The sequence below is a fragment of the Bubalus bubalis genome, chromosome 4 (assembly GCF_019923935.1).
Source record: "Bubalus bubalis isolate 160015118507 breed Murrah chromosome 4, NDDB_SH_1, whole genome shotgun sequence".
Lineage (NCBI taxonomy): Eukaryota > Metazoa > Chordata > Mammalia > Artiodactyla > Bovidae > Bubalus > Bubalus bubalis.
Window position 1 is genome coordinate 52,820,734 of NC_059160.1, and position 26,187 is coordinate 52,846,920.

General features: G+C 42.0%; 1 protein-coding gene across 2 annotated transcripts in view; it reads right to left on the bottom strand.

The window, feature by feature from the left end:
* STAB2 (stabilin 2) overlaps positions 1-23,740 on the bottom strand; it is a 168,742-nt gene extending 145,002 nt beyond the window's left edge. For both annotated transcript variants that reach the window (XM_045165397.1, XM_045165396.1), the window contains exons 1-5: positions 23,346-23,740; positions 19,128-19,261; positions 16,334-16,449; positions 2,751-2,836; positions 1,886-1,955 (exon numbers count right to left, since the gene is read on the bottom strand). In XM_045165397.1, coding sequence (XP_045021332.1) covers positions 1,886-1,955; positions 2,751-2,836; positions 16,334-16,449; positions 19,128-19,261; positions 23,346-23,423 — 484 coding nt within the window. In that variant the 5' untranslated portion in view covers positions 23,424-23,740. The remainder of the gene's footprint in view (positions 1-1,885; positions 1,956-2,750; positions 2,837-16,333; positions 16,450-19,127; positions 19,262-23,345) is intronic.
* Between the last annotated feature and the right edge of the window lie 2,447 nt (positions 23,741-26,187).

Sequence of the window (26,187 nt, forward strand, 5' to 3'; positions counted from 1 at the left end):
GTCAGGACAGAAGCAGATAAAGACAGCATCGGCCTCCATGGACCCCATGGATTTGAGGGAGATAATAGCTTCATTATTACAAAGGAAACTTGCTATAGAGTGCACAAACTTACAGGGGTGGGATGTCTGTATTTTTTTTTTGCCAAAAATATTTAAATCAATGCAGTACCTACCAAATATGATTTTTCCATAAAAGCCAAACCAAAGTGGTATTGGAGAAAGGTCCCCTGACCTATCCTTTTTTGGGAGACTAAGGCTCTGGCAGACACTGTCCCTACCATGCCCACATTCTCAGACCTCACCAAGTCCACGTGTTCAGCTCCCCTCCAGCAGCAGTAGCCCGTGGACACTTCCTGGGATGGCTGCTCCACCGGCTGCTTCATTGGGGGCTGGAAGTGCCGGGAAATGAATGACTCTGCCCTAATGACCACATGTGTTAGCTTCCTGTTGCTGTTGTAACAAATTGCCACAAACCTAGTGTCTTAAACCACACACATTTACTGTCTTACAGTTTGGGAGGTCAGAAATCCAAAGCAGTTGTACTAAGATCGATCAAGATGTTGCTGGTTCCACTCCTTTCTGGAGGGGAGTATTCTTCCCCTGCCTTTTTCAGCTTTGAGATGTTGCCCACACTGCCTGGCTTGTGGCCCCCTCCACCTTCAAAACCAGCAAGATGGAGTCTTTCTCCCATCTTGCCACTCTTACATCTCATCACATCTGGAATCTTTCACACATCAGAAGGTACATATCTATATCTTCTGTCTCTGTCTCCCTCCTCCACATTTAAGGACCTTTGTGATAACATTGAGTCTACCAGGATAATCCTGGATAATCTCTTCATGGTAAAGTCAGATAATTAGCAACTGTAATTCCAGTTCAGTTCAGTTGCTCAGTCGTGTCTGACTCTTTGCGACCCCATGGACTGCAGCATGCCAGGCTTCCCTATCCATCACCAACTCTTGGAGTTTGCTTATACTCATGTTCATCGAGTTGGTGATGCCATACAACCATCTCATCCTCTGTCATCTGCTACCATAATTTCCCCTTGCCATGGAAGGCAACATATTCCCAGGTCCATGGTATTAGAATGTGGACGTTTTGGCGGCGAGGGAGTGGGGTTCCATTATTCTGCCCACTACCCCGAGGCTCCCTCTCCTCTCAGGTGAGGTAACTCCAAGGTGAGTGTTCTTTGCAGACTCCAGAGTTCCCCAGGGGATTAAGTTCTAGTCATCCACGCTGGTCTCTGGCTTGACAGCACACCCTTTATTTCCTCTATGTCACTTTCTTAGTGTTTCCCTGGGTCCCCTCTCAAATATGCTACTTATATGAGAACGTTGGCAGAATGGGTCAGCTTTGGGGAGAACCAACAATGAGAGAGTGGACAAACCCATGTTGGGGACAAATCCATAATCTGCAAAATGGGACCAACAATCTCTGATGACCTCAGGTTTTTGTGAACTCCCGAAAGGAAGGGATAGGTTAGAATGTGTTGGGACCTGTGGTAGATATAGAGGCCCCTGGGGAGAAGGTCAGTGCTGAGACCACAGTCTAGAAAGACCTCGGGAGTAGCTGGGCAGGAAAACAACTGGTGGATGTTGGATCCTGGAGCCTAGAGCGAGGTAATCCTATACCTCCAAGTTTGTCAGGAAGCATTCCTGGTGAGTGGCTGCCTGCAAGTGCCGACCACAGACATAGTGTCTGTCCTTTCAGACTGCCTTTTAAAAGATTTGGTGTCAACTCGTTGTTTTGTCTGTGCAGCCTTGGTTTGGAGAACTGTTCTGCATTCCCCGACAAGGAACTTTATTTCCGGGGTGTTGAGGTGTATAAGCCATGTCCGACTTTGGACCTTCACAAATGCATTTGATGACAGCAAAGTGAGACATACCTGCTGAACAGTTGGGCCCAAATACGTTGTCAGCAGCGCAGATTTCACAGGCTGTTCCACTGAATCCTTCCTGCAGGACACCAGGGGGGCGGGTGTTAGACCCAAGCAATCTGTGTTACCCACGAAGACCATAGATTTCTGACTATCCGGTCAGCATTCGTTTCTCAAATGGATCTTCCCTCTGTGCCTGTCCTGAAACTCTCTTTCTTCTTTGCTCTTTTTTGTGTTTTAATTTGTACATTCATTCCTTGAATCAGTCTGGAGCTAAGAGTCTGGAGCTCTTCTGAAGAAAGTTGCTTCAAAGGTATAACTAGAGAATCAGCACTGATGGCCACATCCTAAATCCACCCAAGGGTGAAATGAATACATTCTCAGTTTTGCATTTCTAAAGACAGTTGAGCTCAATTCTTTTCAGAGGATTTCTTTGTATTCCCATAGTGTAAGGCTTGAAGCTTGCAAAAAGTCCCTTTCATGGGATAGCAAAGAAATTCCTCAATTGGCAGACCAAGCGCTCACCTATGGGTCTGAGTACAGCTCTAAAGACTAGTCTGTCAATAGTGGTGACTTTGAAGGGTAACAACGACACAATTTCTAGAGCCCTGCATTGTTCTCATCTCAGTTTTTCAACAAGTATAATTGCTTCAGTATTATTATTAAATTCATTTTACAGATGGATTCACTTAAGGCTGAGCAGTTAACTGACTTGCTCTAAGGCCCCCCAGCCCGTAACGTGCATACACTTCCCCCACCCACCCCCACTAACATCGCTGCTTCTTAGAGTCTTCACCCAGTGCGTGTTTACAGAGGGACAACAGGTAAGGAGAGAGCAGAGTCAGGAAGGAGGAGAACACTGTTTTGAACTTACTTGGCATAAGCAGCTTCCATTTCCTTCCATGCCTTCAGCACAACGGCCCTGGCCACTGCAGGGGGACCTTGCTCCTCCCGGGCACTCTGGGGAATCAAAGGGCAGATATATTCATTTGAAACTGCACACAAGCATTCTGCAAAGATGCATGAAGCATCTGCTAGGTGCCAGGGCTAAGAAATAATTGAAGACCGTGCAGGCATCATCTAGGGTTACGTAGGGGAGAGGAGGGAATCACCATGTAGTCAGGGACTGTACTAGGACCTGTCAGACCTTCTGCCCTTTCTTGAGCATTTGCTGTTGACTTTACAATCAACTAATTAACGCATCCCCGTTACAACCCCAGGGGTTTTATGCTTCTTAGGCTGCTGGGAGGTGATGAGTCAGTGGGTCTTTGCATGGGGATGGTTATGTTGTATATGGGCAGGGCACCAGGCAGGTCCATAGTGCTTCACTCAGGGTCTGCTGTGAACAAGCTTAGCAAGGAGTGAGTGTCTGGACATTTAAGTGGACCAAGACTTGCTTCAGAGGAAAGCGCAGCCCTGGGCAGCTGGTGGAAGGCCAGCCGTCCTGCCCACATGGAGCTTATATTCTAGATTTCAATTAACACTGGAGACACAAGATCAAAAGGCATACTCTGTAACTTCAGGATGATCTCAGTCTACTGCCTTCATTTAGAAATTATTTTTCATCAGATTATAGCAGGAATGAGAGAGGAGACATTGCTACAAATCTTAGAGACATTAAAAGGATAATAAGCAGATACTAGGAATGACTTTATGCCAAAAAACTCGACAATGTAGATGAGGTGAATAAATTCATTGTTCCAAACTACCAAAGATCTTCCCTGGGGGCTCAGGTGGTAAAGAATCTGCCCACAATTTGGGAGACCTGAGTTCAATCCCTGGAGAAGGAAATGGCAACCCACTCCAGTATTCTTGCTTGATAAGTCCTGTGCACAGAGGAGCCTGGCGGGCTACAGTCCATGGGGTCGCAAAGAGTTGGACACGACTGAGTGACTAACACACACACACACACACCAGAGATCATTCAAGTGAAAATAGATCACCTGAATATCCTTGTATCTATTTAAAAAGTTTAATTTGAAGTTAAAATCCTCCCCACAAGTAAAACTCCACGCCGATGGATTCTAGGTGAATATTACCTCACACTTAAGGAAGAAATCTTATCAATTATAAAAAAACTCTTCTAAAAAGTTGAAGAAGAGAGAACACTTCCCAGTTCATTCTATACAAAGAGCATCATTACTCTGATTCCCAAACCTGACAAATACATCACAAGAAAACTACAGACCAATGTCCCTAATGAAGTGAAGTGAAGTCACTCAGTCGTGTCCAACTCTTTGCGACCCCATGGATTGTAGCCTGCCAGACTCCTCCATCCGTGGGATTTTCCAGGCAAGAATACTGGAGTGGGTTGCCATTTCCTTCTCCGAGGGATCTTCCCAACCCAGGGGTCGAACCCAGGTCTCCCGCATTGTAGGCAGATGCTTTTACCATCTGAGCCACCAAGGGAAGCCCCACATAGATGTAAATTCTTTAAAATCTAGAACAAATATTGAACATTAAAAAATTCTAAACAATATTATGCCCACTGAATCCAATGGTATAAAAAACATAACATGGTCAGTGCAGTAAGGTAAGAAAAAAAGACTCAAAATGGATACAGATTGGAAAAGAAATGAAAATTTTCTTGATTCTCAGACAATATGATTTTCCACATAGAAAATTCAAAACAATCTCCAAAAATTCATTAGAACTAATACATGAATTTATAAGTTCTCAGGACACAGGACACATAAACAAAAATCAATTACATTTCTATAAACTAACATGAAACTGCTGATAACTGAAATAAAAGTATATAAGTAAACTTAACACCAAAGTCAAAACTCAGGTGTGAATACAACAAGAATTGTGCAAAATCTGTAAGATGAAATCTATAAAACACTGACAAAAATAATTTAAAAAATCCCAGATACACTGTGGTTATGGATTAAAAGAGTCAATATTTTAGGTTGTCCCTAAAAACATCTATTTCTGCTTTACTGACTATGCCAAAGCCTTTGATTGTGTGGATCACAATAAACTGTGGAAAATTCTTCAAGAGATGGGAATACCTGACCACATGACCTGCCTCTTGAGAAATTTGTATGCAGGTCAAGAAGCAACAGTTAGAACTGGATATGGAACAACAGACTGGTTCCAAATAGGAGAAGGAGTACGTCAAGGCTGTATACTGTCACCCTGCTTATTTAACTTATATGCAGAGTACATCATGAGAAACGCTGGACTGGAAGAAACTCAAGCTGGAATCAAGATTGCTGGGAGAAATATCAATAACCTCAGATATGCAGATGACACCACCCTTATGGCAGAAAGTGAAGAGGAACTAAAAAGCCTCTTGATGAAGGTGAAAGTGGAGAGTGAAAAAGTTGGCTTAAAGCTCAACATTCAGAAAACGAAGATCATGGCATCCGGTCCCATCACTTCATGGGAAATAGATGGGGAAACAGTGGAAACAGTGTCAGACTTTATTTTCTGGGCTTCAAAATCACTGCAGATGGTGACTGCAGCCATGAAATTAAAAGATGCTTACTCCTTGGAAGGAAAGTTATGACCAACCTAGACAGCATATTCAAAAGCAGAGACATTACTTTGCCAACAAAGGTCCGTCTAGTCAAGGCTATGGTTTTTCCTTGTGGTCATGTATGGATGTGAGAGTTGGACTGTGAAGAAGACTGAGCACCAAAGAATTGATGCTTTTGAACTGTGGTGTTGGAGAAGACTCTTGAGAGTCCCTTGGACTGCCAGGAGATCCAACCAGTCCATTCTGAAGGAGATCAGCCCAGGGATTTCTTTGGAAGGAATGATGCTAAAGCTGAAACTCCAGTACTTTGGCCACCTCATGCGAAGAGTTGACTCATTGGAAAAGACTCTGATGCTGGGAGGGATTGGGGGCAGGAGGAGAAGGGGACAACAGAGGATGAGATGGCTGGATGGCATCACTGACTCGTTGGACGTGAGTCTGGGTGAACTCTGGGATTTAGTGATGGACAAGGAGGCCTGGCGTGCTGTGACTCATGGGGTCGCAAAGAGTCAGACACAACTGAGCGACTGAACTGAACTGAACTGAAACTGCTTTATAGAGTCACTGCAATTTTAGTTAAAATCCTAGCAGGATTTTTTGGGTAGAAATTGATAAACTGATTCTTTATATGGAAAAGTAAAAGAACTAGAGTAACCAGGTTAATTTTGAAAATGACCAAATTTGAAGATTTACACTACTTAATTTCAAGACTTACTATAAGGCTACAGTAATCATGATAGTGTGCTAAGGTGAAGGCATAAACACATAGATCAATGGAGCAGAATAGAGTCCAGAAATAGATCCACATATTGATGATTAATTTATTTTATACAAGGGCCCAAAGGCAATGATGCTGGAATTATCAGATATTTGTATAAAAATAAATGAACTTTGATTCAGACCATGAGTCACATGCTAGAGTTAACTTGTAATGGATGATAGACCTAAAAGTAATGCCTAAAACTACAAAGCTTCTAGGAGGAAATATAGAAGAAAATCTTTGTGATATTAGGTTAGGCAAAGACTTCTAGATGTGATACAAAAAGCAATTTTTATGAAAGAAAAATTGAAATATTTGACATCACCAAAATTAAGAACTTTTGCTCCTCAAAAGGTACTGTTTGGAGAGTGAAAAGACAAGCCACAGACTTTGAGAAAACATTTATAAGTCATATACCAAATAAAAGACATATCTCAAATAGTTAAAGGACTCTAAAAACTCAGTAGTAAGAAAACAACCTGAATGATACATTAATAGCAAATAAGCACATGAACCACAGAAATTAAAACAAGCTGCAATAAAATGCCTCTGATCAGACTGGCTGATATTATGAAAAAAAATCTGATTATACCAAGTGCTATCAAGGATACCAAACCATTTGAACTTTCACATGTGGTCGGTGGGAATGAAAAAATGATGCAGGCACTTTGGAAGAGTTTGGCAGTTCTTATAAAGTTAAAATACATTCAATATACAATCCAGGACTCCCACTTCTAAGTATTTACTCTCAAGTGAAATGAAAACTAATGTTTACATTAAAACCTGTACGTGAATGTTCATAGCAGCTTTATCCTTAGTTGCACCAAATTGGAAACCCAAATGTCTTTCAGCTGGTGAATAGATGAACTGGGTAGACGATGGTGGACTATGAAACATTAGGAAAGAATGAACTGCTGATCTTGTAACATGGATGAATCTCAAACGCATATGCTAAGCGAGAGAAACCAGACTCACAAAGGTACATACTGTAGCATTCCAATCATAGGAATCGCAAAGGCACGGTGATGGGCACAGAAAACACATCAGTATTTGCCAGGGGTTGGGGGTTGAGGGAGAACTTGACTACAAAGAGTATTTTGGGGAATGACCTAGCTGTTCTCTATCTTGATTGTGGTCCTTGTTACGTAACTGTTTAGGTTCATCAAAGTCTGTATAACTTTACACCAAAAAAGGAGAATTTTACTGTATGTAAATTATGACTTAAGCATAAATGAAAAATCCATTAGCAGATCATGTTCTTCAATGACAGGTTTGGAAAAAGTAGTCAGTGTCCCCATAAACACACTTTACTTCCATGTAGACCTCAGGGGTGTCTACTTCCATAGTTTATACTCACTGGAAAGGGAAAACAAATTAAGACACTAGAGTCAGAAAGGGCTGTTTTTAAACACATGGTAAACAATTTCCTACCTTCAACCTCTAAATTTTTTCATTTGAATACTTCAGTGTAGTTGTAAAACTATCCATGTTCAGGAGGTGTTTCTTCAGGTCCAAAACACCATTTAGCAAAACACTGGGCCAGATGTTGGTCTTAGAAAGACCAAAATGACTTGTTTATCCTTTCTGTGCTGTCCTGTTTTATTATTACTGTTGTTGTTGTTGTTAGCAATCGAGACTCGGGTGGAATGCTAAGCACTGTATACATATTGCATCAGTGTATTTAATCTCCACAACTGTGAACTATTACTCTTCATCCTATGAAGTGAAATGAAGTCGCTTAGTCGTGTCCGACTCTTTGCAACCCCGTGGACTGTAGCCCGCCAGGCTCCTCTGTCCATGGGATTCTCCAGGCAAGAATACTGGAGTGGGTTGCCATTTCCTTCTCCAGGGGATCTTCCCGATCCAGGGATCAAACCCACGTCTCCTGCATTGCAGGCAGATGCTTTAACCTCTGAGCCACCAGGGAATAAGCCTATGGAGTGGTTATATTCACCATTTTATCTATGAGGATACTGAGGAATTCATAGATAGGTCACCAGGCCACTGGGCTCAGAGATAACGATTCACATGGGCCTGGTCTGACTTTAAAGCCTTGTGATTGTGCTTCTCTGAATGAATTGCTTATAATTATTTAAAATGGCTTAAATATTTTATAAGTCATTCATTTAATGAATCAGTTAAACCTTCACTAAGTGCCCTCAATTATCTTCAAAGCTGGAAATGTTTTCTCCATGTCCTCACCAGAAAGTGAAGATTTAATGAGGACAGAAAAGGGCCTGTGTGCAGGGAGGAGCTGATAAGGCAACCTCGGTGCTTCAGGCTGATTTCTCAAGAGGTGCCCTGATGCCTCCTTCTCTGAAATGAGCAGCCTGATCCATGCGGTGTCCACTGAGTGTCTGCCTATGGCAGGGCTAAGGGTGGGTGGCCTGCTGGCTGGAATTGGCTGTCTCCAGGAGTCTTCCTGAGCCTAAGCATCACATGTTCTTCAGGAGACATGAGGCTTTCTCTGCAGCAAGTTCCTCATTCTGGCCAGCCATCTCAGCTGGGGGCTTGTGACCCACCAGGCTAAAGGGCAAAGTGATTGCTTACTGTTATGGACTGGATATCTGTGCTCCCCAGTTCATATGCTAATGCCCTGACCTCCAACCTGATGACACTAGGAGGGGAGGCTTTGGGATATCAAGTTTAAATGAGATCATGAGGGTGGGGACCCCATGATGAGTCTAGAGCCCTTATAAGAGAAAGAGGGACCAGAGCTTTCTCTCTGCCATGTGAGGCCACAGAGAGAAGGCAGCCATCTGCAAGCCAGCAAGAAGACCCTCCCTGGGAACCAAAAACTGCTGGCATGGTGAACTTGGACTTCCCAGCCCCTAGAACTATGAGAAATAAATGTCTGTTGTTATGGTATTCTGTTAAAGCAACTTCAGCAGGCCAACCCACTACTGTCCCCACATTTCTGAAGGGCAGGCCTTTGCTTTGACCTGAGGCATCAGGGTGACCCAGGGGGTCCACAGAAAGGCAGACACTGGTGGGAAGAAAAATAATAAACCCAAGGGATCACAAGCCATATAAAAAATGAGATGCACAGAACTGTCCTAAGTGGGGAGGTAGTTATCAGCTCAACAATAGATAGAGAGAACTTGTTGAATACATATTATTGCTAAGCAGTTTGCATGTGTGGTCTCATTCGCACAACAACTGTACAGGAAGCTCTCATCCTTGTGTTCCTTTCCAGGTTACAGATAACAAAACTGAGGCTCAGAGAGATAAGTAACTTGCCCAAGATCACAGGTCTGGTAAGTGTTGGAGTTGCCATTGCAATCAGGCCCAACTCAAGATTTTGAGTCCTTAACACCAAGCTGGAGTATACAAGATCAGTAGCTTAGAATATAAAACTAAACCAAGACACACCTCCTGAACTAAAAAGGCCAGCCAGTGATCTGAGAACCACAGAAACAGAATTGGTAAGTAGCATATTCTGAATGCCTACTATCCGCCAGGCACATCCTAGGTACTTTATGTGTACCAGGTCCCTTAGTCCTCAGCACCGCCTTTGGAGGTAGGCATAATACCACCAGGACTTCCCAGGTGGCACTAGTGGTAAAGAACCAGCCTACCAATGCAGGAGACATGAAAGTTCAATCCCTGAGTCGGAAAGATCCCCTGGAGAAGGGAATGGCAACCCATTCCAGTAATCTTGCCTGGATAATCTCATGGACAGAGAAGCCTGGTGGGCTATAGTCCATAGGGTCGCAAAGAGTCGGACACGGCTGAAGCAGCTTGGCACCCACTCGTATTACCACTACCATCTCCGTTTTACAGATGAGAAAACTGAGGCCAAAGGATTCATTTACCAGATAAAATATAGGATGCCAGTTAAATTTCAATTGCAGATAAACAATGAATAATTTTTTAGAATAAGCATGTCCCAAATACTGTATGCCTATTTGCTGTTTATCTGCAATTGACTTAACTGGGTATCCTCCAGTGTTATTTGATAAATCTGGCAACTGGGCAGGGAGGGTAAGTAACTAGCAAGGTCCCAGAAGGAGAATGTGGTAAAGGCAATTTAACTTCAGTGATTACAACCTTTGTAAAGCCACACTGCCTCTTAGTGCCAGGTTGGAACTAGGGGGGACCCTGGTGTCAAGGAATCAGCTCCAGGCAGGTGACAGGCTCCCAGCTAACAGTTTTCCAAGAGGAGGCTCATGGGGGACAGGCTGCTTTCCCAGCAGTTGACTTGGCAACACAACCAGGTATTTGGGTAAGGAGACAGGAATGGGTTGTAGCTGGGGCTCTGCAGAAGATGGCCCTTGTTTCCTGTTCTGTTCTGCATTTACTAGCTGGCTGTCCTTGGGCAAGCTGCAAAAGGCCTCAAAAGCCCCAAAGGCCCAGGGTTCTCACCTGGACTCTCAGGTGTGTCTGTTTTCCCTCATCTAGTGTTGCATCCCTGTCTCTCAATCTGTGAGTCCTTGTGGGTAGAGACTGGATTTATCATGTAGGAGACTATGAGCAGCTTACAGCAGGGGCTCAAGAAATGCTTGAATTTTATAAGTTGGCCAACCCTGGAAGGAACTCTGGAAAAAAGCTAGCAGGAGTGTGAGAGTATGGAGAATCCTCATCTGTTGTCCTATGTCGAACGTTTTAACAATTTGTGAAAACAATTTGTTTGGTTTTAAAAACAAAATTTTGAAAGTGTACATTTCTTTCCTGCTTATCAAGTCATTTTCTATCACCTCAGGCCCCTTCTGTGGTGTTGGAGAAGACTCTTAAGAGTCCCTTGGACTGCAAGGAGATCCAACCAGTCCATTCTAAAAGAGATCAGTCCTGGGTGTTCCTTGGAAGGACTGATGCTAAAGCTGAAACTCCAATACTTTGGCCACTTCATGTGAAGAGTTGACTCATTGGAAAAGACTCTGATGCTGGGAGGGATTGAGGGCAGAAGGAGAAGGGGATGACAAAGGACGAGATGGTTGGATGGCATCACTGACTTAATGGACATGAGTTTGAGCAAGCTCCGGAGATGGTGAAGGACAGGGCAGCCTGGCATGCTGCAATTCATGGGGTTGCAAAGAGGGACACGACTGATCAACTGAACCAACAACAACAGGCCCTCATTAGGAAAAAAAAGTTGGTGAGACTTGACATTCTCAGCAACCACCCTTGAAAAAGCTCTTCTAGAATTTGTTCTCAAGGCATGTTTCTGAAACCTGGGGGAGGGCTCAGGCAGCTGATAAAGCTATTTTCGGTCATTATCACATTTCCCTTTGGTCAGCACTGCTCTGAGGGTCTCACATCGTGACTTTGCTCATGCAGGAGGCTTACCCCGACAAGGTGTCAGCAAATCATCAGACGTTCTGTTCTTTCAAAGGCAGATAATGAACTTCCTGGCCAGCAAGAGGCCAGGGACCTCCCTGTAACTTTATCTCTCAAGGAACTCCAGAGGTGGCCACTTGTGTCACTGTCTTTGTTTCAAAGCCTGCTGCACAGTGCTAGACAGAGACTACGTCCTGCTTTGTAAAAATGGTGACTATCCCACTGGCAGCTCTAGCTGGATTTGTCTGCCTGGGAAACTGATATGAAACTAGCTTCCTTGTGTGACCTCACTGTGAATTTGTCACTCACAGCCAAGAAGGACATGCCTCACAGAGTGTTTTCAAATCCACGTAGTCCATTATTTGCAACCCAGGCAGTGAATGGCAGGAAACATACAAGAGGAAAGGATAAGAAGTCTGAAGATGCAGTGACACGACGCAAAAAAATAAATGTGCCTGATTTGATGACATTGACTTCACAAAGCATCAAGGCCATTTTTATATGAAATAATCAGATTGAAACAATTGAGTTTCTGTATAACCCTGCACCCACATTGTTTTTCTGACGCTCTTGAGATTTTGAACAAATCTGCTAAAGTTCATAGTAGGATAAAAAAGAACTGGGATGTTCAAATTGAAACATCCATTTCCTCTGAAATAGAATATTGGTTGTTCAAATGTGATTAAGTTTCAAGGTTAAAAATGTTTTTGTGCTTATGAGAAGAGACTCCCATACACAGTTTAGATAAGGCTGTACAAGTTTTAATGAGGGAAAAGGAAGGTAAACCTGAGTAGAAACATCTTCCTGACATCAGGATGACATATTTTCTTCCCCCAGGGGACAATTCCTGCCTTATTCCTAATTTTAGAAAATGAGTCAGTTTTTTCTTTGTGCTTTTCTGTGTTTTCTAAGTTTTCAGTTTATCATCGAATTATCTAATTTTGAATAAGGCACTATGAAAATAATTTTAAAAGTAACCCAGAGGTGTTGACTGTGAATGTCTTTGTCTGAGGCATTGAGAAGGAAGTGGATTCCTCCCTTGCCTTGGAAAGAAGCGTGTTCCAGGGCTTGCACTTCCTCAAAAAGAAGGATGGACATATGTCAGTGGCTCTGAAATGGCCTTATCCTTTCAGCAATGTAAAGCAATAATCAAGATCTCACTTGTCATCACTGCAAAATGGGAGAGGTGAAATACACGGCCAAGTAGAGCATTTATCTCTTTCCTGAACCAAAGGAAGGAAGCCTTTTGAGATGTTTGGTATGTTTGGAAGATGAAGATAAACGGGAGTGCCCTTCTGCCCCAACGAGACAACAGCAGAAAAATGTCCTGACCTTGGTTTCCACATTTTGCTTCTCTGGCCTTGAGACCTATCACAAGGAAAGGCCTGAACATTCAAGGAAATCTGTGACTCCTTCTATTGTAGGTGCAAGTATTGCCACAGTTTTGGTATAGCCAGTGTGATGCATGAAACCCACCAGAGATTTTGAATCTTGTTGACTGTTTTATGAATGCCTCACTGTTTCAAAGGAGCTCAGAGAAAGGGAGTCATTTTATCTGCTTTTCATGATCAGAGGTCTGTTTGACTCTGATTCTTTCATTTATTCATATATAAAATGTTTACACAAAGCTTTCTTTGTGTCATGAAAGAAAAGTGAAGTCACTCAGTCGTGTCTGACTCTTTGTGACCCCATGGACTGTAGCCTACCAGGCTCCTCTGTCCATAGGATTTTCCAGGCAAGAGTACTGGAGTGGGTTGCCATTTTCTTCTCCAGGAGATCTTCCCAACCCAGGGATTGAACCCAGGTCTCCCGCATTGTAGGCAGACGCTTTACCGTCTAAGCCACCGGGGAACTCTATTAAGTAGTTTTGTCTATATTGATGTTTTAAAATCCCTCCTAGAGTTTTGTAAGGTAGGACTCTCTACCCTCATTTGATAGCTAAGGAGACTGTTGGAGAAGCAGCAAATCATTTGCCCAAATTAGTGATGAGGGGAATAGGTTCAAACCTCAAACTTCTGGTAGCGGGCCCTGGGTTCTTTTGCTCTCTGGGCTGTGGTCTGTTATTCACTAGACTGGATATGCCCACTTTCACTACTGCATCTGAGACAAAGCCTTTTCTTGTTTACTGTGTGTCTAATTAACTTAAGATCACATTAGTTTCTGTGGATTAGAAACAGAAAAGCAAATAAAAAATTCAATTTTATCAGGATGAATCTGTGAACCAGATGTGACTATGACCCTATCTGGTGCTTAAAAGAAAGTTCACACATCTGGATGTCTGGGTTAATTGCTTCATTCTGATGTGACCAACTCTTAGAACACAAAGTGCCAACATGTTAAGGTGAAACAGAGCAGAATGGTTAACAGAGAAGGGCCAGGGTACCCTAAACCCCGAGCTTCCTGGGGTAAGGAGCGTGATCCAGAAATTGACTGGGAGGGCTGAAGGGATCTACCAAACAGAAGAAAAATTAGAATGCTCAACACCACTAATTATCAGGAAAATGCACATCAAAACCACAATGACATGTCACCTCACACCTGGCACTATGGTTATCATCAAAAAGAACACAGCCAACAAATGTTGGAAGGATGTGGAGAAAAGGCAACCTTTGTACACTATTGGTGGGAATGTAAATTGGTATAGCCACTGTGGAAAACATTTTGGAGGTTCCTCAAAAAACTAAAAATAAAACTACCATAGTGTAGTAGCTCAGTAGTGTCTGACTCTTTGTGACCCCATGGACTGTAACCTGCCAGGCTCCTCCGTCTGTGGGATTCTCCAGGCAAGAATACTGGAGTGGGTTGTCATTTCCTTCTCCAGGGGATCTTCCCGACCCAGGGATCAAACTCGGGTCTCCCACATTGAAGGTAGATTCTTTACTGTCTGAGCCACTGGGGAACTACCATATGATCCAACAATTCCATTCCTGGGTATATATTTGAAAGAGATATGCACCCCAATATTCATATCAGCATTATTTACAATTGCCAAGATAACATATTAAAGCAACCCAAAATTCCATCAACCGATGAATGGATAAAGAAGGTATGGTATATACAATGGAATATGACTCAGTCATAAAAAAAGAATTAAATTTTGCCATTAGCAACAACACGGATGAACTTGGAGGGTATTATGCTAAGTGAAATAAGTCAGAGAAAGACAAATACTGTATGATGTTTCTTATATTTGGGGTCTAAAATTATAACAAACTAGTCAGTATAAGCAACCTCACAGATATAGAGAATGAAGTAGTGGTTACCTGTGGGAGACAAGGAAGGAAGAAGGGCAAATATTGAGGTAGGAGATGAAGAGGTACAAACCATTTGGTGCGAAATAAGCTACAAGGATATGCTGTACAACAGAGGGAATATAGACAGTATTTTATAAGTGGAGTGTAAGCTTTAAAAATTGTGAATCACTGTATTGTATACCTGTAACTTATATAATATTGTACAACAATTACAATGAATAAAACCATGGCAACAAATAAAAAATACTTGTAGAAAAAAAGAGAAATTAGAAATATACTGGGAAGTCCTTTTTTGTTTTTTTAAGACAAATTCTGCTCCAGGCAGTGGGACAGAGTAGAAAGAGAGCAGACTTTGGTGACAGGCAGCCCTGAACTTGAATGTGCTTCCTTTACTGACTCCAAAGAGAGAGGCAAGAGACAATCTTTAAATTGTATTTCTCATAGGCTGGATGGGGATAAGAAAGTATAACTTAAATATTTGTTTTAAGAGTTTAATCAGATTATATAGGCCAACTACTTCTCTAGTACCTAATGTCAGCAGTATTGAGTAAATTGAAATTATTGTTCATTTATTCACTAGTTAAAAAAAACAGGCAATGTTATGCATATAATATGGGCTCAACTATTTACAAGCAATATGGGGGAAAAAAGGAACAAGGAAATAAGCCAAAGTATTTATAGTTTTCTATATGTGATAGAATACAAGTCACTACTTTTTCCTCTTTCTTTATACCTTTCTAAATTTTACAAGCTATGTACAATTTGCTCATGTTATTTTAATGAGAAAACACAAAGCAAAAGAGAACTAATCTCTCCCTTTAAGTAGATCCTTATGATGTCTTCATTACATTTTAGAAGATGGAAAATGAATGGTAAATTCATGAATAAAAATGCCTGATTTTTACTATCCTTCCCTCTCCAAAAGGGATCTCATGTAATTAGCATGTTGTTATCAGGGACTTGGTCACTGCTTGAGGGTCAACATCTTTAATTAAGATAGAAGTTCAGTTTCAGCTGAGAAATGTTATGTTGGACCACAGGAGTTCAAACTATACCATTGACTCAGGTTTGGCCAGTGGTTTTTCTTGCAATGGAACCTTGGCATTACAGAGTTTGCTATTGCATCTTAAGACAAGTTTTTCAGAAGAGTTAATTATTATTTTGGTTGCTAAACAATAACTACAGTCTTTGAGATACTGTAATCAAATGTCTTCTTAAAGAAAATTGTATCGAGATCATACTAGTCCAGCATTCTTACTCCCTTTCTATGGCTGCTGCTGCTAAGTCGCTTCAGTCGTGTCCGACTCTGTGCGATCCTGTAGACGGCAGCCCACCAGGCTCCTCCATCTCTGGGATTCTCCAGGCAAGAGTACTGGAGTGGGTTGCCATTTCCTTCTCCATTTCTATGGCTAGTAAAGTCTTTTATAAAAATGAATATCTTTTCAGTTGCCCCCTTTTCTGGCTTGTAAAGAAATTGTCTTAAAGAGAGATCCCTAATGAGAGAAAAGCAGATATCAATATAAAAGCTGACAGGGCTGAAAAGGTTTTCCACATATGGATGGAAAAGGAACTTTCTAGAAAAAGATGCTAACATTCTCTTTTATCAGGCTTCCTTCCTCTTGATATCCTGTGCAATGAGACATTGAGAAGCAAATATCAAAGAAACATGGCAGGCCACTTACCCATGCAGTCTGGGCCCCAGTGGCCTGGGCAGCACTGAGGCTGGAGATAATCCTTCCTACAGATATGGCGGCATCCGGGGAGAGACAGGGAGTATGCTCTGACCTCAAAGGTGTACCTTGAAGGGAAACAGTGAGTGTTCACCCATGATTACAGCAACTCAGTGAACTCTGGGCAGTGAGATTGCCATAGATTTTTATTCAGGTCTTTACACTTGCCTATATTTTAAAATATGTAGATTGAACACATTTTGCTTCCTAGGTAAAAAAAAGCTTAATCGTGATTCATCTTTAATGTAAGAGCTGGATGAAAAAAATCAGGGAAGGATGAAATAAGGGTGAAATATCTCAAATGTTAGAAATAAAGTTAATTGATGAAAGAAATAATATTAGGTTCTAGGCATATGTTAGATGTAGACTAGTCAGACTTGTCTCTGACTGTGCTGGCAGCCAGTAAAAGAAGGGAAAGTTCAAGCGTTATGTGATGCACAGTATCTGTGGTTTCAAAATAAACTGATCATTTAGGACTTGTAAATTTTTTGCAGATGCTATAGATGGAAAATTTCTGTGAGAGGTATTCTAAGGTGAAAAGTGAAAGTGAAAGGGAAGTTGTTCAGTCGTGCCCGACCCTCAGTGACCCCATGGACTGCAGCCTACCAGGCTCCTCCGTCCATGGGATTTTCCAGGCAAGAGTACTGGAGTGGGGTGCCATTGCGGTAGGGAGCAATATTTGCCATGGTTTCCTTGAGAGAGAATCATGAGTTCCTTAGAACAGTTTTTGTACCAGCTGAGGAACAGATATACTACGGAGGTTAAACATTTGTCTATTTACAGAGATCTTTGCATGGATGGCTTATTCCAGGACATGATTGCAGTGTATCTAGAGCATTCTTCCTGACTGTCATTTCTTTTCATTGGGCCATTAAGAATAGTGTGATGCTGAGTTCAAGGTTGTATCCCTAAACCAGTTCCTGGAACATTGCTGATTAACTGCAGAGCTACTGGCTTTGTGGGCACTCAAGTTGGAGATAGAGTTGATTATTTCTTTGAAAGGCTGAACATACTGGCATGGACATTTCTTCACAAAGAAGGGGAAATGGAGAGCACATAAGAAAATGAAATGTCCCCTCAAGAACCAGGCATGGCATAGAAAACAAACTTATGGTTACCAAAGGGGAAAGTGGGGGGCGGGGAGTAAATTAGGAGGGATTAACAGATATGCACTATTATATATAAAAGAGATCAACAATAAGGACCTACTATATAGTGCAGGGAACTATATTCGGTATCTTGTCATAAACTATAAAGAAAAAGAATACATGTATATAACTGAATCACTTTGCTGTCTACATGAAATTAACACTGTAGATCAGCTATATTTCAATTAAAATTTTATATTAAAAAAACCAGCCTTGGATTTGTTTCAGCATAAATGAGTGACATGTCAAAGTCCCCAGTTCTAAAATAGACAGCGTGAGGGCAATAATCATATTCTTTGTGTTTGTGGGAAGGGGAAGAAGTGGGGGTGGGGACACATAACCCAGTGCCCACTTTGGTCGTGAAGAGTACAGTATAAAAATATTCTAAGTCCCCCTATAATTTTAACTTTGAGCCCCAAATCTTTCTGATGTACTTTCTCAGAGAATCTGGTTGCAAATGTGTGCCCACTTTAGTAACTGAGTGGTCAACTGCTGCACATCCTTGCTAATACCAGGCCAGTTAATGCTGGGAAACTTCTATTAAAAATGATGACTTGGGGTTTTAGAATATAGTACCCTTAACTGCATTAGGGCTTCCCAGGTGGCACTAGTGGTAAAGAGCCCGCCTGCCAATGCAAAAGACTTTAGAGATTTGGGTTTGCTGGGTTGGGGAGATCCCCGAAGGAGGGCATAACAACCCACTCCAGTATTCTTGCCTGGAGAATCGTATGGACAAAGGATCCTGGTGGGCTACAGTCCATGGGCTCACAAAGGGTCGGACATGACTAAAGTGACTTAGCATGTAATGATGCAGAGCTGCATTAAGCAAACGTGAATTTAAAATAGTGTAATATAACAGACTTAATTGTTTCATTTTATACAAATTTTTCTAGTCCCTCACCCCTGAATTAAAAGCAAACTCATTGAATAGTTTAATTTTTAAATTAGGAGACTGTGTAAATTAAAACTTGTGTTTGCATTTGAGCTGCCTGGCTGCATTCATGAGCTGGTGGGCAGAAATACTTGTCATCCTTTGTAAGGATTAAATTTGAATTATGAGAGTTTTAAGGTCAAAAAGAGGTCTTCAAGAATGCAACACTCACCTAAAATGCAACAAATCTGTCTCCCTTCTCGGGGTTCTATAGTATCAGGGTGCAAAGCTGGTTAGTAAGATGACTATCGGACCCAAAGCCTTTTAAAATTGTATTTTTAAAAATTAATTTTTACTGGAGTATAGTTGCTTTACAATGTTGTATTAGTTTCAAAGGAAGTCCCAAGGCTTTTAACATGCTCTGACTAGAACTCTTTCCAGAGGAAACAAACCCCAGATGTTCAAAATAAAGAAGGGCAAGATGAGAGGAGAATATTTCTGTGCAACGCAATGTAGTCAATTTTGTATGAAAATGTGAATTGTAATATAATTTTCAGACTCACGGTCATAGTTGTGAGTTGCTGAAGTTTGGGCTCAATGTAACCTTAGAACAAGAAAAAATCATGGAAATGCTTTGTAGTTTTAAGTCGGGAAGTTTCCATTTGGATTCACAATCCCTTAATTTCCAAGACTCCAGCACACATATACAGTATCTCATGATGAGTACCTGCAATCTCGGATCCCTGGAGTGCCGTTGGTAATCTTGGTGTAACCATCTGGGCACTTCATTCCAAAGTTGACTGAGCAGGACTGGCACTCAGTTCTAATTGTAAGGAGAGACTTCTTATCACATCTTTTTCCCTGTGAAAACAAAAAAGAAAAAAAAAATCAAATCCCACTAGCAGAGCCTGGATTGGCCAATCTCCTCCATTAGCTTCATGTAAACGAAGTGACAGGAATGGCAATGAGGTTGATAGGTGATGACTGGCCAGTCTTTCCATCAGATCTGAAAGGAGTGTTGGGATCAACGGGGATCAGTGTCTGCCATGGGAAGCTGCTGCTGGTACCATGCCTTTGCCATCATGGATCTCAAGTCTGGAGTCTGGCAAAATAGGGCAATGTCACTATTTACATATATTCAAATGGGAAACTGAAAGTATACCACAGGGTACACTTTTCAAATGCGAAATTGTAAGCGGCTTCTTCAAGGTCAATCGTTCATTGATCAACAGGTCTCAAGAATATTCTTTCAGCATCGATTCCATAGGCATAATGTGGTACAAGTGCTAAATGAAGTATACAGTTCCTGCTCCAAAGACGTTTACAATCTCATTACGATCCAGTTAGGATGTGGGCTCCACGAGGGTGGCGATGATTTTCTATACTTTCCTCTGCTGTACTCTGAACACGTGGACCAGTGTCTAGTACACAGTAGAGTTTAGTAATGATTTGTTGATTGAATGAATGACTGTGGAAAAATTTGGCAACAGCAGGTGGCAGAGAATTCACTGCTAAAGTGAATGATGCAGACACACTTTGGCCTTGTCTTCAGGGTCCCTCATCCTTGATTCTGGTACTGATCTTCCATGGATTTCCCTCTCTTTCTCAAGTTTCCTTCATCTCCCCATCAAACTTAGGCAGCAGTTTTGTACAATGAAAAAAGACTGAACTTGGGACTCAAAAGACCTAAGATTGGAATCAAGCTCTGTATCTTGCTAAGTATATAGTCTCAAATGAATTCCTTATTCTTTGCCATCATCTGTAAAGGGGGGATATTGATAACCACTCTACAGGTTATTGAGACTGAGTGGTATAACACGTGCAAATCACCTGGCCCAGTATCTGGAATGCCACAGGCCATAAATGTCAGTTCCTGTGATGCTTCTCTGTTTTTTTTTTTGGCCACATCATACAGCATTCAATGATATTAGTTCTCTGATCAGGGTCTGAACTCATGCCTCCTGCATTGGAGGCTTCCCAGGTAGCACAGTTCAGTGGTAAAGAATACACCTGACAATACAGGAGACATGGGTTCAGTCTCTAGATCAGGAAGATCCCCTGGAGGAGGGCATGGCAACCCACTCCAATGATCTTGCCTGGAAAATTCCATGGACAGAGAAGCCTGGCAGGCTACAGTCCATGGGGTCGCAAAAAGTTAGGCATGACTGAGCAGGCACACCCACACACAAACGCAGTCTTAACCACTGGATCACCAAGGAAGTCCTGCTGCTCTCTGTTCTTACCTCTGTGTTTGGCCTGTTGCCTGTACTGATCAGAGTGTTCTTTCCTCTTCCCTTGGTGACACAAACTTTGTCTCCTTTAATACCCTGTGTCACCATGTCCACAAAACCACACTCATCTTTCTTCTCTCAACTCCTCCTCTCCCTATGGCTGGTCAGTGAAGAATGTTTTGTGGTCTCTCCATTAGAAAGACCCTTGCAGGAGAGGACCACTTTCTCCTATTTCTTTGTCATCCCTTGGGTCTGGCACTAGGTTAGGGGTGGTGGGAACATCATAGCTATTTCTAAATTCACTGAAATATGTAAGGGCTGCATAAGAAGAAAGCTTACATTTACAGGGAAATTTATGGTCATGCAAGCTTCCAAAGACATCATCTTATTTGATCTTGACCACCGTAGAGATAAGTAGAGGAAGTATCATTATCCTCACTTTAGCAGGGAGAAAACTGAGGTAGGAGAGGTTCAGTGACTCGGCCAAGGTCACACTGTCAGTGATTTTGATTCCTTGATCAGCCATTGCTCTTCCCTGCACACTATAGTGTCATATGGAAAACAAACATCTGTTTTTACTGGAAGGTTTCATTTGGTGATAATTATGAACCAAAATAGCACTGGAATGTTCTTTGTGGACAAATAAAAGCCACTTTTAGATATGGCTTGAATTCTTTCCCTTTAATGGTTAGGGCGCATCTACATTTTTTAAACAGGATTTTCTTTACATTAGGGTTTACCATTTAGATAAGTATATGGGGTGACATTACTTTGTCTTTTCTATCTTAGCAAGCCAGAATTAATACTGTATTTTCAAGAAATCCCTTGACCTTCAAATGATTCTTTTCAAGTGGAAAGGCTCATTATTTCTCTCATATGGTCCCATCTGAAGAGTAACCTCAGCTACTGTTGTTTGTGGAGCAATGTCACGGGAGAAACTGAAGCTTAGAGGGACTAAGTAACACACTCAGGGTTCAACAGCTAGTAAGCCATGGAGCATAGAGAGAGAAAAAGGAGTGAAAGTGTGAGTCACTCAGTCACTCTTTGTGACCTCATGGACTGTAGTCCACCAGGTTCCTCTGTCCATGAAATTCTCCAGGAAAGAAAACTGGAGTTGGTTGCCATGCCCTTCTCCAGGGGATCTTCCTGACCCAGGGATTGAACCCGGGTCTCCTGCATTGCAAGGAGATTCTTTACCATCTGAACCACTACAGAAGTCCAGTCACTGGTCCTCAAATAGCTGTTAGTTCAATCTTGATTCAACAAGAAAGCCCCAGTTCAATCTTGCCCCTATCTAATCTCAGAGCTGGAGCACTTAACCCATATGCCATCTTCCAACATTTTAGTGAAAAACGTTATCAGAGTATAGTCAACTGGAGTAAAATTGGTATTGATAAAGTTTGCCTGGCACGGGGAGGAACAATGGGGATGTTGGCATTAGCAGGGGCAAACTATTATCTGTGGGATGGTACACAGCAAGGTCCCACTGTATAACACAGTGAACTATACAACCTCCCATGACCAACCATAATGACAAAATACGAAAACAATAGATATGTATAGCTGAATCATTTTGCTGTACAGAAGAAATTAACACATCATGGTAAATCAGTTATACTTCAATAAAATAAAATAAAAAATTGCCTGTCACAAAACAGACTCACAGACATAGAGAACAGAATTGTAGTTGCTAAGGGGATGGGGGGAGATAGGAGGGGTGTATTGGGAGTTTGGGATCAGCAGATGTAAACTGGTATACAGGGAATGGATAAACTACAATGTCTTCTTTCATGGCACAGGATATACTCAATATCCTGTGATAAACCATCATGGAAAAGAATATGAAAAAAGACTGTATATATATATGTATGTGTGTATGTATATGTATGTATATATATATATATATGTAAAGAAATTGCCTGGCACAGATGCAGAGTCATGCTTATGTTTTATTAGTCATAAAGCAGAAATCCTAACTTGTGAAATGCATTTTAAATAAGTCACTTAGATCATCTCTCACATACACTCCTATATTTTTTTTGCTGCACAGCTTATGTTATCTTAAGTTTCCTGACCAGGGATCAAACCAATGGCCCCTGAGTGCTAACTTCTGGACTGCCAGGGAGGTCCCTCACATACCCTAGCCTAGACTTGCGGCAGAGCTGGTTCTGAACCTGCTGTATGATGACAACTCATGTGAATCTGCTGGACAGGCAGGCGTGCTGGTGTCCTTCATCAGGCCATTGATTCCACTACCCTGGGCCCTTTGACTACAACTCATGGTAGGTAGATGGATGGATTCCCGGCATTTTGGTGACCTTGTGTTTCTCAATCAGTTATGACCTGACCTGGAATTCCCCAGAGCTCCTCTCTACTCATCTCTCTACAGTCATTGTTATTTTCAACATTCAGAATGATGTAATGTGAGGGATGCATTAAAACAAACAGAAAAGACAGCAAAATCCACAATGAAGAGAGGAATGTTAGGGCTAAAATCAGAGATCCCAGCGATCGCATTTTAGCACAGAATAGAACCAACTGGCTTAGTACCCCTTCAGACAGATGGATCCTTTTTAGCATCCTATTCTCCATAAGCTTTTTATTTTGTGAAGCCCAGAGAGTACGCTTTACTCATGACCACATAGGAAAGGAAAAGGTTTTAAACACAACCGTGAAGGTAAACAAACTTTTAAAAAACATAAGTTTCATCTTACCTGTTCTGCAGTTTCGGACAGGGAGCAGAGATTTTGTACCACCAATCCAAGAAAGAAAAGTATCACACTTTGTAGCATGGTGAGGAAATATTCACTGCTTCTCCGCGTCAGGCACCTGTCAGGACTGTGTAGCTACTTAAATTTAGCTTGATGAACGCCCAGTGAATTCTTTCTCATTTCAGTGTTTGCTTTTAAATCTTTTCCTCTCCTTTTTTTCCTGGATTGTAACAGATAATATGCGAGAGCTGCCTCTAGACAGGAAAAATGGCCAATCTAGGGGTCGTGGTGAAATCGGCCACTCTCAACTGTATACATGTCCTGGCTCAATGACAGGATATCCTGAAGGGGCCGAGGCAGAGACATGATCCGGAATTTTTGTGCCTTGTGAAACTCCCAAGAAAAAGCTCCGGCCTGCCACTGCTCTGCCCATCCTCCTCTGGTCCTGCCTACTGCTGACCTCAGGCCCTGCCAACATGAACACAACCACACCATGGAAAACTGCAAGCCTCTGTCTCTGAATGCAAAGGTCCGAGCTTGTCATCAGGCAGTATATATGGGGGTACCCATAAATGGGCACAGTTCCAGGTGTGGAGGGGATGTTGCAGAAGGCTGGTCCTTGACTTAGGTGATGGTGGTGGAAAACTCTATCACAAAGAAATGTCTCTTTTAAGATGCCATTGGTTGAGTTTTCGACTCATCCTTTGGCCTCTTCCAAGTCACTTTAGCAGCAAATAACTGAGTCTACAGGTCTCATCTTATGCTTCAAGGCCTAGGTCTAATGTCACCTCTTCTAGGAAGGCTTCTGTTCTGCTCCTCTAATATTCATCTTGGAGGCCCTCCCAGCATTTTGCACATCATTCTATGAAAGCCCAGTCACCTCCATCCACAATTCACTGTATGTCTGTCTCCCGTGACCAATTGTTAATTTCTTGAGGAGCAGGCCTAGCCTTTAACTTTTGTAACTCCAGCAGCATAGAGCAGAGATCTGTATTTGAAAATAAGAAAAACAACTATAGCCAACATTTGTTGAAGACTTACTATGTACTACTCACTCTGCTAGACTTCTCCATGGATTAACCCATTTAATCCTCACAATTCTTGGTGAAATAGAATTGTTCTCCCCATTTTACAGATGAGGTAACTGAGGCAGAGAGGTTAGGCAACAACTTTTCCAAGGTCACACAGCAAGTAGGTGAGGATCTAGTTTTCAAACTGGGTTAGTTCAGAGCTAGTACTATTAACCACTATCCTCTATTTCCTAAAAATATACTTAACGCATAAATAGCAGGTGGTGCTCTAGTCTCATTGATATGATGGAAAAATGTCAGACCTAGCACCACAAAGGATAAAGTCTGGGCTAATCAACTCTTGAGAGTCCCTTGGACAGCAAGGAGATCAAACTAGTCAGTCCTAAAGGAAATCAACCCTGAATATTCATTGGAAGGACTGAAGCTGCAGCCCCAATACTTTGGCCACCTGACGGGAAGAGTTGACTCATTGGGAAGGACCTTAATCCTGGGAGGGATTGAGGGCAGGAGGAGAAAGGGGCGACAGTGAATGAGATGGCTGGATAGTATCACTGACTCAGTGGATATGAGTTTGAGCAAACTCTGGGAGATAATGAAGGACAGGGAAGCCTGGAATGCTGCAGTCCACGGGGTCGTAGAGAGCTGGACATGACTGAGTAACTGAAAAACAACAATTACCAAAACAGGCTTAGGGTATATCTCATGACACTGAGTTAATTGGGAGACTCACAGTTAAAGAGTAGTTTTGGTTAAATAATCCTAACTCTACAAAATCTTTCCCTCTGGATGTTTGAAACGACATTATATTATATTGATCAGTAATCCAAGAAACTTCTGGTACAGATAAGCCCTTCAGAGGCTAACCCAGAGGTCTGAATGAGAAGACACCAGATGAGGAAGTCCTCACAATCCTTTGGTTCAGTGTATTTCAACCTCATTTAGAATCTACAAAGCTTTGTAGATGATTCCACTTGCATGGGTGACAGCTGCTTAACAATGGACTAATATTGTGTAAAGTCAATGAAATTGAGATTAACCTGTTAACAGAGCTATGTTACCTTAACTAATACTTGAGGAGAAGAAGTTGAAAGCATTTTTTTCTGATTCTATTCTCTCTGAAGAACATGGATTAGTGTCTGTGCCTAGGAATGGGTTGGATTCCTGTGTGTATGTGTGGGGGGAGGGGGAATGAACCCATATTTGCATTTCCTGAATGGTTGTGGATGAAGAAGGCAATGGCACCCCACTCCAGTACTCTTGTCTGGAAAATCCCATGGACGGAGGAGCCTGGAAGGCTGCAGCCCATGGCGTCGTGAAGAGTTGGACACGACTGAGCGACTTCCCTTTCACTTTTCACTTTCATGCATTGGAGAAGGAAATGGCAGCCCACTCCAGTGTTCTTGCCTGGAGAATCCCAGGGACGGGGGAGCCTGGTAGGCTGCCATCTATGCGGTCACACAGAGTCGGACACTACTGAAGCGACTTAGCAGCAGCAGCAGCAGCAAATGGTTGTGGAAGATGCTTCAGGGGGTTATGGAGAAGAATTCTATTAGATAATTTGGAACACCCTGCCTCTGCTGTACCTTTCTTATGGATTGACCATGTTCATTAGCTCATTCAAGTTTCTGAGAAATTTTCAGTAAAACATAAAGTAATAAAACCAAACAGTTTCACTTTGCTGAAAGCAGTATTTTCTAAAAGTTTTAGACCAAGAGAGTTTTCTCTCTTTGCAAACTAACCTTCACACCTCCAGGTCTACATTCTATTACATTTTTTTTTTTAGGGGGATACTGGCACCCCACTCCAGTACTCTT